This window comes from Triticum urartu, chromosome 1A (genome assembly GCF_056163025.1).
Source record: "Triticum urartu cultivar PI428250 chromosome 1A, HENAU_Tu73, whole genome shotgun sequence".
NCBI classification, from domain to species: Eukaryota; Viridiplantae; Streptophyta; class Magnoliopsida; order Poales; family Poaceae; genus Triticum; species Triticum urartu.
Genome location: NC_141873.1, coordinates 471,770,832 through 471,784,984, shown reverse-complemented (window position 1 = coordinate 471,784,984; position 14,153 = coordinate 471,770,832). Strand labels below are relative to the sequence as shown.

The 14,153-nt window shown below is 44.2% G+C and overlaps 2 protein-coding genes and 1 long non-coding RNA gene across 4 annotated transcripts; all 3 read right to left on the bottom strand.

Moving 5' to 3' along the window:
* Nucleotides 1-3,112: 3,112 nt before the first annotated feature.
* Nucleotides 3,113-9,812, bottom strand: LOC125519837 (uncharacterized). 2 transcript variants are annotated; one of them, XR_015604583.1, is made up of 3 exons: nt 9,573-9,731; nt 4,262-4,518; nt 3,113-3,525 (listed from the first exon to the last, which is right to left on the bottom strand). It is a non-coding gene; the product is annotated as an uncharacterized LOC125519837 (long non-coding RNA). The 2 variants fall into 2 exon arrangements; XR_015604580.1 differs by having other exon boundaries at nt 3,126-3,525; nt 9,585-9,812.
* A 967-nt stretch (nt 9,813-10,779) lies between these two features.
* On the bottom strand, nt 10,780-11,145 carry LOC147991759 (uncharacterized). Its single transcript, XM_087538797.1, has one exon. It carries the CDS (start codon nt 11,143-11,145, stop codon nt 10,780-10,782), a length of 366 nt encoding a protein of 121 aa, XP_087394923.1.
* Nucleotides 11,146-12,892: 1,747 nt separating this feature from the next.
* LOC125535661 (uncharacterized) lies at nt 12,893-14,055 on the bottom strand. Its single transcript, XM_048698734.2, has one exon. It carries the CDS (start codon nt 13,882-13,884, stop codon nt 13,195-13,197), a length of 690 nt encoding a protein of 229 aa, XP_048554691.1. The 5' UTR covers nt 13,885-14,055; the 3' UTR covers nt 12,893-13,194.
* Between the last annotated feature and the right edge of the window lie 98 nt (nt 14,056-14,153).

The window sequence follows — 14,153 nt, the reverse complement described above, 5'->3', positions numbered from 1 at the left end:
CCCTGCCAGTTTTCGACGTACCGCGCGACGTAGATTGACATGAACGTTAGTCATGTCGCTTGAATTCCTGTCCCTCGGCGTCGGCCACTATGTCCTGTCCGGAAGACAATGAGAAGTCGCTTGTTCTGTAAGTAAGAGCATTGAAAACACCGACCCACACAGCCTCCTCGTACTGGCCCTACCATCAGGCTGGCTGGCATCCCTCGTATTCAATCCATAGCTATGACGGATATGAGGAGATCCAGACGCGTCCCCGCCACGTCAGACCAAACAGGCCGAAACCACCTCAAATTGCACACAAATAATCAAGTCCACCAAATCCACCGTCATGTTCCCACGTCCGTCCACCATTTCCCGCGTTTGAGTCATGTCCGTCGTCCACCCTTCCTCCCCCATTCGCGCCACTGGTCCCATCCACCGCCCTAAAGGGAGAAGAAGAGTTGGAGAAGAGAGAGGAGTGTCTCAAATGGGAGCTCGAGAAGGCCCGAACTATTGGGTCAATAGAGATTAAGAAGGAGACGTTGCAATTTGCTCGAGACACGGAGGATTCGAGGATAATATTAGCGGATGCAAGCCTCTTGGATGAGCAAGCAAAGAAGTGGCTTGTGGGTAAGAAGAAAGAGAGCAACGAACGTAGGAAGTACGAGGCGGCGATGACAGCATCAGACGAGAAACGGATGGCGGCAGAGTAGGCGGCACAGATGGCCGCGCCAAAGCAGGCGACGCATATGGTGTTTGGCGAGTGATCCATCATGTTGGGCAGCCGTGGCTCGGACTTGAATTTATTTTGGCATCTCCAGATTGTTGGACTATGATTTATTTTACTTTGTTGCATTTGTTGAACAGTTGAATTGTAGTGAATTTGTGCCTTATGATCCATGTGCATGGATTTGAGGAGTGTGGCTGCCCGACAGGCCATATGAGGGGTCGCCCGGCGCTGTTAGCGGTCGCGCCCAACACGCGGATGTTTAGGGGGAGGGGTGGATTTGCGAAGTCCGACTGTAGATGCTCTAAGGTCCTCTCTGACTCGCAGAATTCTAAAAATATTAGAATAGGAAAAACATATGATTGGAATGTCGTGCTCATCTCAATCCTACAAGATTTTGGATTATTTGATTGCATTACAGAAGAAACAAAGGATTCTTTTAAAGAGATTTTGTGTCGATGCTAGAAATCATAAGGGAAGTAGTACAAAAAATTCTTTGTAAAGATATAGGATTCAATCCTACGAATCAAATAACCAACATACAAAAAATTCCTAAGGATTATAATCCTTCAAAATTCCTATGAAAAATCCTTTGAATCAAAGGAGCCGTAAACGGGAGTGCCTAGGGCACACCGGCCTGAAATTTTCTGAGCGAGAAGTCAATTCCACCCGGGCCATTGTATTGTCGGCCATCTTTTTACTCCCATCGATAGGCTTTGTTCTTCTTCTTCCTCGTGCTTCCTCCATCTGCTTCTCTAATCAATTTCTTCCCTCTAGCGAGGATGACTTGCTCTGCTTGGCAACTGTGTAATCTGAGCGACGGTCAAAACCAAAAAGCCTCCTCCTAGTATGTGAATCCGCATGCTCTCCTATGCCAGTGACGCCGTGGTGAGCCACGTCGGCCTAGTCTCCAGCGAGATCCCAATGATCTCACTAGGACACGACAAGGCCAACCACATGCCCGGTTCAAGCTCGGGCTTGTGCTACTCTCTCGATTGGTTGTCTCCTGCCCATAAAATCATCTGGACCAAAAGGAAATTTTAGTTACCTAATTAATGTTTAGCAAAATCATAAGTAATTTGCATGGGGTGATCCTTAAATTCGGTAAGTGCTATCATTTATAATCCAACTTCCCAGGAAGCTCTTTTTAAGGAAATATCCTCGGTGACTTCATATCTTATTGCATAGATTCAATCCTTACATACGAAATAAAATGTGGCCCAGGGAGACAACTAGTATGCAAGCTGAGATATTACACTGGCATAATCATAAAAGGTTTTATATCTCGAAAGCAGACTACATTTTTGGCTTTCCATATAGACCGTAAAATATGAATCACACATGACAAGTTGAATCTAAACTCGGGTAAAGATGTGGCAAACAATCCTAGCCACAAGCATACATAATACATCAAGATCTCTGCATGTGGTCGTAGCAATAGGTGCAAACGGAACCTTGTACTTATCAAACTTGACCGACAATCCACTTCATCTGAGCTACACCTAAGTTTCATAGATGAAAGTTACATAAGATGAGGACTACAATTTGAGTTTGATAAAATATAAATTTACTTTGCCGCAAAACTAGCATCAACCAATTGATTCGGTGTTAACGACCTAGATTTTGGCTGCAGACCCGTGCCCCGAATATCTCACTAAACCACACCACTTGCTACTAAGTTGCTTCTACATCTAACCATCTAAACCATGTACCTGGCCTCAAAGTGAACTTCCAATGATACATCCTTATACCCATTAACATCACATAAGATGATGTTTGTCCATTCACCACTATTATGTAGTGTCGGAAAGGATCTTTCCCTTCTACACTATCTAACTATGCCCCTCTGTTTGACAAAACCTAGAATGGAACATTTATTGCCTTTGATCCAGAGTGGTCAATGTAGATTGAGTGTTTGCTCTGATTTCCTTGGGCATGGTGTTAAATCACAAATGGTTAATGTTGTCCTTTCATCTCTACCTACCTTGGTAATGAATTGTCTGTAATTGTACATGACCCCTTGAGAATTTGACAAGCATCGTAGGTATTGCTTCTAGAGAGGCAAGAATCCAAAGGGGGAAACACCTCTTGTTGCTCGGGAATTAGAGTAGTTTGCAGACAAATGGATTAGGAGGGCCTTGGCATAATCAATTTGGTGACTCAAAATGATGCCTTGTTGATGATAAAACATTTCGGGTTCATTAAAAAAGGACATCCCATGGGTCAACTTTATTTGTGGATCTTATTATCAACATAGACTGCCACGTGGTCAAAATGTTGATCGGTCTTTCCGGTGGAGAGATTGCCTAACATACTGCCTAAGTTCACAAACATTGTCTCATGTCAATTGAAGAATGATAGCTCTGTTTTATTCTAAAGAGATAAATGAAAAGCACCCCTCTTCATGTAACATGGCATCACCTATTTTATTTTCTATTTCAAGATCTATTGTATTGCACATTATTTTTTCGATAAAGGGTGCTTTTATTAAATCAAAATGTAGCATCAAGTGGATACAAAGCATTATGAGTAACACTCGGTCTCTGCATAACTAGGATGCACACAACCAAACACCTAAAGTCTGACAAAAAGAAAGAAAAAAATCAACAATCAGCGACAGTAGAGTCCTAAAGACCGACACTATGCCTATGTCGAAACGGATGGTGGACCAATCCGGAGATTATGCCTCCACCCATGTTGGGCAAAAACCACCGTAGCCACCTGCTCCAACCGCATACACACCGCTTTGAACATCGGTTGATACTCCCCTCGTTTAACGTAGACCACGTACGAAGCGAATGCGTACAACGGAAAATAACCTACAAAGAAGAAGCATTTTTATCATTGAAAATCAAATCATTTCTACATAGCCAAAGCGACCATAGTAAGGCATATGCTCCCACCCATATTAGCATTTTAAATCTATTTGGAATACCGTCCAATCAATGACCAAAAATATTGATGACACATGTGGGCAGATACAAATTTGACGCTATTTGGATGGCTGACCACATAGAACGTGCAAACTTGCATTGAAAAAAGTGGTTTTCGTTTGTCTCTTCATGAGTACAAAGACAACACTACTCCCGTGCTAGTTGCGCCGTGCAAGGTTGCCTTTGGTTAGAACAACACCCCTATGAAGATACCACATGAAGATTTTAACTTTTAGTGGAATCTTCGACTTTCAGATTTTCTTGTTATTACTCACTGGTATCTCAGAATGCGTGTGTGCATGGTACATAGAGTCTATTGTGAATGACCCCGATGTAGTGAGGTTCCACCTTCCTCTTTCTACAGAACTGACACTACTGGACCAGTTAATCATGGATCATGTTTCTGCCACTGAGCCTGACATTTGGATATGGCAGCAAATATCATCTGGTTATTGTGCCTCTTATATGTACAAAAACATGTTAGCAACCCATGATGATATCCTTGCATATTAAGGTGGATTGACAAACTTACTATCCCAAAAAACACAAAATCTCTTCCAACTTTAGTTGCATGATCGACTAAGCACAAGAGAGATGATGTAGAGAAAGAACTTCCACTAACCTGAACAGACATGTTTGCTTTGTGGAAGAACTTTAGTTAAAACAAAAGACACCAATTCTTCCAATGCCCTTTTGCCATTGCTTGCGGGTAGTACTTGTATCCTGTATTGTATTGCACATTGATCACTCCCCATATTTGTTCCACCATTCACTTTCTACATAATTGACACTTCTGGACCAATTAATCATGGATCGTGTTTCTGCCACTGAGCCTGACATTTGGATATGGCACCAAATATCATCCGGTTATTGTGCCTCCTGTATGTACAATAACATGTTAGCAACCCATGATGATATCCTTGCATTAAGGTGGATTGGCAAACTTACTATCCCAAAAAACACAAAATCTCTTCTGACTTTAGTTGCATGATCAACTAAACACAAGAGAGATGATGTAGAGAAAGAACTTCCACTAGCCCGAATACACATGTGTGCTTTGTGGAAGATTTTTCGTTAAAACAAGAGACCACCAATTCTTCCAGTGCCATTTTGACATTGCTTGTTGGCAATACTTGTGTCCCAAGTGTACACATTTGCGAGACTCGGTTTAGAACTAGATAAATGCTTTAAATGGTTTTCTGAAAGCCAGCTTTGGTGTGAAGCTCATTATTCTTGTCGCTTGGGTCATTTCGATAATTAGTAATGACTATATCTTTAAGTCTATTCCCCAAGCCTCTGCACAATAAGGAAGTCATTCTTCTCATTCATAGAGCCAACAAAAGGAAATGTCCAAATATGAAGATTGGCCAAAGGCTTTTCGTTGACTATTTTATCCTCTTCCTTTTTCTCTTCCAACTCCTTTTATGCTATTTGTAGCTCTTTCTATGAACTTTGAAAAAACATAAATGTGTAGAAGAGACGAGAGAGAAATCCCTCGTGGTTCCCTAAAAATCACGCACCAAATTCATATGTAAGTCTTATCTTCATATCCACGCGAAACACACACCTTGCTATATTTCAGCCAGAACTTGCCTCAGCACAGTGCAAAAACATGTGATTCGAGATCTCCCTTTCATCACAAAACTAACACTTAGTTCCCACCCACCCTCTTCTCTCTTAAAAATTGTTGATGATCAATATATTAGTTCTCAGCACAAACTAAACAAAGACTCTACCCAGGATTGTTTTAAGCTTTCTAATTTACTCATTACTTATTTGAAAACATCAATGATCGCATTGGTACCCTCTAGTCCATAGACCATACCAACTGGCAAATCAAGAACTTATCCAACGATCGAGCAAAAACCTTAATTTATTTTCAAAAACACAAAAAAACGGTGTCTGAGTTCCATATGTGGGCTATGCTCTTCATGTGTGACATTGATACCCTCTTCCGAGCCATATCAGACATGAAGAGCATGTCACACATGAAGATGTCACACATGAAGAGCATAGCCCAGATGTTCCCTGACACCTAAAAAACCGCAAGTGCCATATCTCGCATCAAACAAGACTGAAACAACTCTCGTTGCAAGAGTCTATAGTAACGTGCCGGCCCACTCCCGCACGCTTAAAGAAAACAACGTAGAAAAAGGAGCGCGGGGTGATTCCAACCTTGGCATCCTGGAAGATTTGCAACAGTGCTAGCCACGAGGGAAGCTTTGGGACGTAGATGAAGACATAGGGCGCGTTCTACTTGACGTAAGATTGCCCAGGTTTCCATGATATTTTTTTCTCGGTTTTCCCCATTTTTTTTCTTTTTTCTTCATTTTTATTCGGTCTTCTCCATTTTTTCCTTTATTCGTTTCCTTTTATTATTTGCTTGGTTTTCCTTTTTCTTCTCGGTTCTTTTATTTTCTGTTTTTATTTTGGTTTTTCTTTTTTTTCTTTCATAGTTTTCTCGGTTTTTATTTTCTTACTCATTTTCCTTCTTTCTTTCTTGCTTTTCAACATTTTTTATTCTTCTTTCTTTCTTTATCGATTTTTGACTTTTCCTACTCATTTGTTTCTTCGGTTTTATTTTTCATTTTCTATTTTCTTTGGTTTATTTTGTTTCTTTTTGGTTTTCATTTATTTTGTTTTCTTTGTTTCTTTTAGTTTTCATTCCCCATTTTTTTAATATGTCAACAACATTTTTCTAATACATGCTTGACATTTTCCAATACAAATTTAACATTTCTAATGCATGTTTTTTACATATACATTTTTCAAATGCTTGATTAACATTTTTAAAATACAAAATGATATTTTTACTACATGGTCAAAAGTTTTTCTTTACACACTTTTAAAATAAAATCAAATGCCTGATTATCTTTTTTCAGATACAAGATTAACATTTTTCTAATACATGATCAACATTTTTATGCACATTTTCACATTTTTAAAATGCTTTATTAACATTTTTAATGCTGTTTTATCATTTTTTAAGCACACTTCAACATGTTTTCTAAACACATTTAAGAAATCATTCATTAATATTTTTTAAACACTTGTTCAACATTTAAAAAAAAATTCCTGATTATTTTATATACATGATAAAAAAATCATCAATTTTTGAGTACATGGTCAACATTTTTCTAAACACATTTAACATTTTTGTAATGTTTGATTAACATTTTTCAAAACCGTCTTCAATATTTTTTCAAATGCTTGATTCACATTTTTATATACTTGGTCAAGTTATTTTCATCATTTTATTAATACATGGTCAACATATTTCTACACATATTTAACATATTTCAAATGCTTGCTTAACATTTTTCAAACACTTGTTCAACATTTTTTCAAATGTTTGGTTAACTTCTTTTAAATACGTGATCTAACTGTTTCATACGCAATTATTTATGTATATTTTTTGTATACATGATAAACATTTTTCCTATACACATTTAAAATTTTTTAAATGTTTGGTCAACATTTCTCAATTTATTTATGTAGAGTTATTTTTATAATATATTTATTTAAAAAAACGTGATAAAAAACGAAATGGAAAACGGGGCTATTGTTTCCCACGCGCCTGGGCCAGCCCAACTGGCACAGCCTTCAAGGTGTTCCCGGCTGAATACGAGACATAGGCTCGCCAAAAAAAACATATGTTCCCCACCATTGCCTTAAAAATTGAAATCACCAACTCTGTCTAAAAAAAAGGACAGACTACTGATCAGTCGACTGACTTTGTGATATGGATGATGGATCAGTCACTTTTTCCTCTGCATGCAGAGTGTGACGTGGTGTGTTGTGTGCAGTGTGCGTGCGCGCATGAGTTAGCTCGGCCGCCTCCATGCGTGAGCTAGCTAGCTCTGGTTGGCCGCTTCCATGCGTGAGCTAGCTAGCTCCGGTTGCGTCCGTGCGTGAGCTAGCTAGCTAGCAGCTCCGGCTGGCCGTGGTTAGTGGCATGGTACTGCATTGGGCAAAAGAAGAAAGGAAATGCAAAACCGTATGTAGCAAACAATGACAGAAAATTACACATGATTGACATAGAAATTGCATTGTTTCATAATATGAAAAAATAAGCATATAGTGGTGCAATTTTTACACAGTGGTAAGAATCGCACACATTGCATAAACATTAAGTGAGTATATATCATGTTATGCGGGCTATTATTCGATAGGCGCCTATTTTTTTGACATTCATTCAAATCGTCTCCACCACTGTCCACCACCTGATCTATATCAAAAGGCCCAGCTTTCTTCTGCTTTGTTAACCTTTTTATTCCCCTTATACTAATACTAAGAAAATAGAACAAAACCAAAAAATGAAGTTTTCTAGGGAAGAATGAATTAGTGGCATGGTATTACCCTTTTAGAAAAAAAATAAAAACTAAAACAAGCAATGACAATATTTATAGAAAAAAATAAAACAAATAATGACAAAATTTGCACCTATTCTATACAGAAATTGCGATTTTCTATAATATGCGACAATACTCATATAATAGTGGAAATTTTGCAAAAAAGAAGTGCCCTAAGAATGAATGAATTAGTGGCACTGGTTTTACGCTTAACAAGAAAGAAAATGAAATAAAACCAAAATGAAATCAAAATAATGAAGTTTTCGAATAAGGAATAAATTAGTGGCAATGGTAATACCTTTGAACAAGAAAGAAAGTTAAGTAAAACAAAAGAAAATAAGATAAAACTAAAACAAATTCAAAACCATAAAGTTTTGTAAGAAAGAATGAATTGGTGCCAATGGTATTACCCTTTAAGAAGAAGAAATAAAAACTAAAACAAAATCAACACTAAAATAGAAATAAAAACTAAAATAATCTTTTTCTAAGAAAGAATGAATTGGTGGTGCTAGGTATTACACTTAAAGAAGAAAGAAAATGAAAAACTAAAACAAATAATGACAAAATTGCACACAATTTGTAAAGAATTATACTTTTTCATAATATGCAAGAACAAGCATATAATAGTGTAAGTTTCGTAAAAGATGAAGTATCTAAGGAAGAATGAATTAGTGGCATTGGTATTACCCTTAATATGATATAAAATAAAAAATAAAATTAAAACAAATAAATATACATAATAGCGTAAATTTCACACCCCAATATAATTTACAGACATATTATATGATACATACATATACGCATGCAAATTTACACAATACACATAAAAAACCAACTCAAGACAAAGAAACAGAAATAAACACACATAAAAAGAAAAAGAAAAATAGCATGAACATATTTTCTTTAGACGACCGTCAAAAACAAGCAAATTTACACATACACATAAAAAACCTCCCCTCACCAACGTGATGATTTTCTTTCTTGGTTTCCAGAGAAGAGCAGAGTGTTTACGGTGAAAAGTGCTTACAGGCTTGCTGCCCAGGAACACAATGCTGCCTTTGCTAATGGCGTCTCCAGTACTAACCCGGACGGGGAACGTTCCCTGTGGAATCTTATCTAGAAGTCTGATGTTCCGCAAAAGATGAAGATTACCGTTTGGAGGGTTGTAACCGGTACACTGGCTACACAACAGTGCAAACGGTACAGACACTTATCGACTAGATCGACATGCCCTCTTTGTGGTCTGGAGGAGGAAGGCACATACCATGCGCTGGTAGCGTGTATGCATGCTAGAATCCTTTGGGTGAATATGCGTCGACGGTGGCCACTACCAGCTGATGATATGCTACTTGATACTGGAAAGGAATGGCTTTTGACCTTACTGAGCAAGTGCTCTGGAGATGTTAGAAACATGCTAATTATGATGGTGTGGAGGATTTGGCACTTGCGTAATGACTTGCTACATGGAAAGGATAGTCCGCCAGTTCTTGCTAACGTTGAGTTCTTGAACAATTACTACAAGTCAATCAAACTAGCCGGAAGGTTCTCAACTGATAAAATTTTAAAAGGCAAGATATCTACCATAGATGTTACCTCCGCGGCGAGAGTTGACAGATCCCCCGCATATCCATGGCCGGCCCTGGCGGCTGGGCCTGTGGCCCTTTCTTTTGATGGTTCCTTCCAGAAGGACGACGGTTCTGTGGCTGCTGGTATGGTTCTAAGGGACGGTGAGGGAGCAATCCTATTCGCACCTTATCGTTTTATCTTCCACTGCAATGATTCGTTGAAGGCGGAACTGCATGCGCTAGGCCAACTCCACCGCACAATTGCAAACGGACGTCTGGATTGGCCGGATTTTGTTCCTTTGGGCGCCGATGGGTTCGCCCGTGTCCGGCTTTGTCAGATGGGTCGTGCGTGCGCCCACCACGCAGCCGCACCCCAAATCGTGTCTGGGGTAGACGTGAATAAAAAAAATATAAAAACTATAATGAAATAACTAAAAAAGTAAATAAACGCATTTTAAAAAACATAAAACATATATAGGGGTCGGCCACAAAACGGCCCAGTTTCCACGGCCACTTAAAAGGCCCAGTTTCATAATTAACATATAAAAACAAAATAAAAAAACGCTTCACGTGCGCTCCTGCCGCGCCCGTCGGTGCCGTGGTCGTCGCCGTCTTCACTGGCCGCCGATGTCGTCGTCGTCGCTGACGAGGTCGACGTAGGCCGGCGGCGTCCACGGGTGGGCCGGCGGTGCGTGGTAGACGGGGGCGGGCTGGACGGCCGGAGGTGCCTGCACCACCTCCTCCCGTGGCGACGCCTCCCGCTCCGGTGACCGTGGCGGAGTGGGGCACCAGTTCACGCCCACGCCGGCGGCCATCTCCGGAGCAGTGCAGGACCAGCCCCACCCCTGGCCCAGCAGTTGCTGGAACGCGGCCACCGGCTCCTCCTCCTCGGGGATGGCTACCTCGCCGGCAGCGGAGCGGGCCGTCATCTCCTCCAGGCCCTCCCATTGCCGCTCATCGTGCGTGTATATGGAGTCCTCCATGACACGCGCCATGAGACGTGCCTCCTCCTCCTCTCTCATGCGAGGAGGTGGTGGTGGCGATGGAGACGACGAAGGCGACGGCGAAGGCGACGACATGGGCGTGACGCCGCGCACCCGCCTACGCCCGCGCTCCTGGGGAGCAGGCGCTGCGCGCTACTGTCGTGGCCGCCGCGGCCCCGTCGAGGTGCCGGCGAAGAACGACGCGCGCTTGGTGTCGTGCTCATCACGAAACCAGGTGTCCTAGAGCCCGGAGTCGGGGGCGTACCTGGGGTCGTAGAAGAGGTCGTCGGAGAGGAGGAGGCGGCGGCGCTCGATCTCCTTGTCGCGCGCACGGCCGCTCGTCGGGACCGGCGGGATCGGGACCCGGTCGGCGGAGAGATGCCAGTTATTGGGGAGATGGACGTCGCTCCAGGGGAGCGACGTCCTCGTCTCCCAATAACGGCGGCACACCGACGTGCGGACGTAATGCCGGTCGCGCTCGCCAGCGGACGTGGGCGCGATGGAGAAGGCGGGCGGCGCGGGGGCCCGGTGTGGTGGCGATGGCGAGCCGCAGCGGCGTCCCGACGAGGAACCAGCCTCGCGGTCATGCTTGCCTTTGCGGCCCATGGCTGCGGGCGGCCGGCTGGCGAGGTGTTGGCTAGGGTTTGGGACTGGGGCTGTCGGGTTTCGAGGAAGCCGCGGGATGGCGTGGGGCAGTGTGGACGACGACCCGTCCACGCTTCCCATTTAAAGAAGGACGGCGATCGTTCGACGTGCGGATGACAGGTGGGGCCGCCCGCTCGTGTGCATTGCTGTGGACGGGTGGGAGGTAGGTGGCCGCCTGCCACGCGGCCCCGACACGGACAAGGCGCGTGTCCGTTTGGTGTCCGTCGCGACCCAAACCCTGCGCAAGTTTGTGCTTGAAATGGGTCGGCCAGGACACAAAACAGATAAGATGGGTGTGGGCCGTCGCGCGCTGGGCCGCCTTCTTTGTCCGTTTTACCCCAAATGAACGGGCCGGACAGGATAGGATCACGTGATGGAGTTGGACTTAATGCAAGGCATGGCACTTACAATACAACATTCGGACCTCCCGGTGATGGTGCAGTCAAATTCCTCTGAAGCCTTATCCAGCCTATCAAAGAATGCGCTTTGTAGGTCAGCTTATGGCCACTTAGTATTAAAGATCAAGGACTTGTTAGGTATTAGGGAGTTTTTTCCTTTAAAGATTAGTCGTTTTTAAAATAGAGTTGCCGATCGACTGGCCAATTATAGCCGCACGGAGCGTATTACTGCTGTGTGGTTGGGCTCAATACCATCGTGTATTGAGGATTTGTGGTCTCAAGACTGTAACTCTATAATCTTGCAATAAAACTTTGTTTACCCCGCAAAAAACATTTGTCTTTAAATTGAACAAATACTCCGGACATACAACGTCGATTAATACTCTCGGCCGCCCAGGCTCCCTTTATCTGTGCGAACCAACCTGTGGTTGGATTGTTAGAGGGACTGTGGTATCCCCAGCCCACCAGGGTTCAAATCCTGTTGCTCGCATTTATTCCTGGATTTATTTCAGGATTTCCGACGATGAGCATTCAGTGGGAGGAGACGTTTCCGTCGATGACGAGGTGTCTACGGTGATTTCATAAATTTCAAGATGATATGCCGGCTCAAGTGGTGTTTGGTTCTCTAGTCCTAAGAGTTTTTCTAGTCCCAACTAAAAAGTCCCTAATCCCTAAAAAATCCCTCCCTGTTTGTTTCCAGAGACTAAAAAGTCTCTAGTCCCTTCCTAGAGATTATTAAATGACCATGTTACCCCTAGTATATAGAAAAATAACAATCAAACAACACCATGGGGGGCGGGCCAATGAATGCATGGAGGGACATTGTTGGAAAAGTCCAAAAAAATCCCAAAAAGAATCTTCTTTCATTTTGTCCCAAATACCTAGTTTAGTCCAAGTCCCTTACATTTGGTAAAAAAGTCTCTAAGAGGGACTTTTTTAGTCTTTACACAAAAAAGTCCCCGGAAACAAAGTCCCTCAGTTTTTCGGAGGTGTTCATAGAGATAAGGTGTGCGTGTGTGCGTTCGTAGGGATGAGTATATGCGCGTGTATATAAACGCTTGTGTCTGTACTGGTATTAAAAAAAAGGCTCCCGTCATCTGTCTAGTGGTTAATATACTCACGGTAATTAAGCAAGCATGCACGCATCGGCTGCATGTGCGCTGTACTGCTGTAGCATGCACACTGTAGCGCTCGTTACGTGCATGAATCGGTGGGAAAAGAAATCGACTGACCATAACTATTATTTTCAGGCGATTGAAAAGTAGCTAAAGTGTGAAAAAAAAGAGCTCTATAGAAACGAACAGAGCTCATACGAACCACGGACGTGCCATCGTATGGCATACTTTATTTTGTCTTGCGTACGCACGCACGCATCATCATTACACAAAGATTAATACGCAGTCCGTTGAGCATTAGCTCTAGAGGACTACGGAGCAGTAGCAGAGTAGCACGTACAACAACGACGAGGACGACGACGACAACTACAGTACAAGATAGTACGTAATACAGTAGTATGACCCATCGAGAGCCTAAGCTAGATTTACGGCTATATATGCCAGCGCTAATGGAGTATAGCTAGCTAGGTGGCGCATGACGGCGCGCAGCCTCCACTCTAGAGGCCTAGGCACGGTGACGGAGGGCAGAAGAGGCCGCCGCGCGGCGCCCAGAGGTCGGCGAAGGCGTGGAGGATGAGCGGGTGGTTGCGCGGCGAGTTGAGCGAGAGGAAGCCGTGGAGGAGCGCGTTGAGGTCCTCCCACGCGTACATCTCCTTCTCCACCACCATGGCCACCATGGACTCCCGGAAGTCCTCGTACGGCGTCGCCGACTCCACCTCCACCGCCACCGCAGCCTCCTCCTCCTCCACCTCCTCCCCGCGCGCCATCATCGCCACGCCCCTCTCCGGCCTTCTGCCGCTACCGTGGTTCCTCTGCCTCCTGCGCCTCCTCGTCCTCGTCGTGGTCCTCTGCTTCTGGCGCCTCGCCTCCGGGTCGTCCTCGTAGAGCGTGTTGGTGGCGTAGGTCGCGAGGCCCCACGAGTCGTCCAGGGACGACGCCGTGGTGGCGGTGGTGGCGCCCGCGGTGCTGGAGGTGAAGGCGGTGGCGGTGGACGAGGACGACGCGTGCGGCGACTTGGGCTTGGTGCCACGGCCTCCCCCTCCGCGCGCCCGGGACATGAGCGACGAGTAGATGGAGCTGAGAAGCCTCGGCGTGCGGCACCCGCAGCCCACATCCGTCACCGGCGGCGGCCGGGGCAGCAGGAAACTGTCGCCGCTACGCCGACTGAAGCCACCAGGCGAGGGCATGGTGATCGTGGCTCGACTACACTACACGAGTGAGTTCTTGGAGAAGTGGACGCGCACGCACACACGGACACGGGGTAGTATATGTCACCGGAGCTCCTCGCAAGAGACCGAGCGGCTTAAATAGGGGGTAAAGGGAGCGTGCACGCCATGATCACCGCGAGCAGCTAGTGACATGAAAAGAGGAGGTAAATGGGGGTAAGATCATAGGCTAGCTAGCTAGCCTGGTAGCGTGCATAAGTTCGAATCATGGCGGTGCAGTGAAGCAAGCG

Coding starts and splice junctions, on each gene's coding strand:
- LOC147991759 (XM_087538797.1), bottom strand. CDS start 11,145: ATGGGCCGCAAAGGCAAGCATGACCGCGAGGCTGGTTCCTCGTCGGGA.
- LOC125535661 (XM_048698734.2), bottom strand. CDS start 13,884: ATGCCCTCGCCTGGTGGCTTCAGTCGGCGTAGCGGCGACAGTTTCCTG.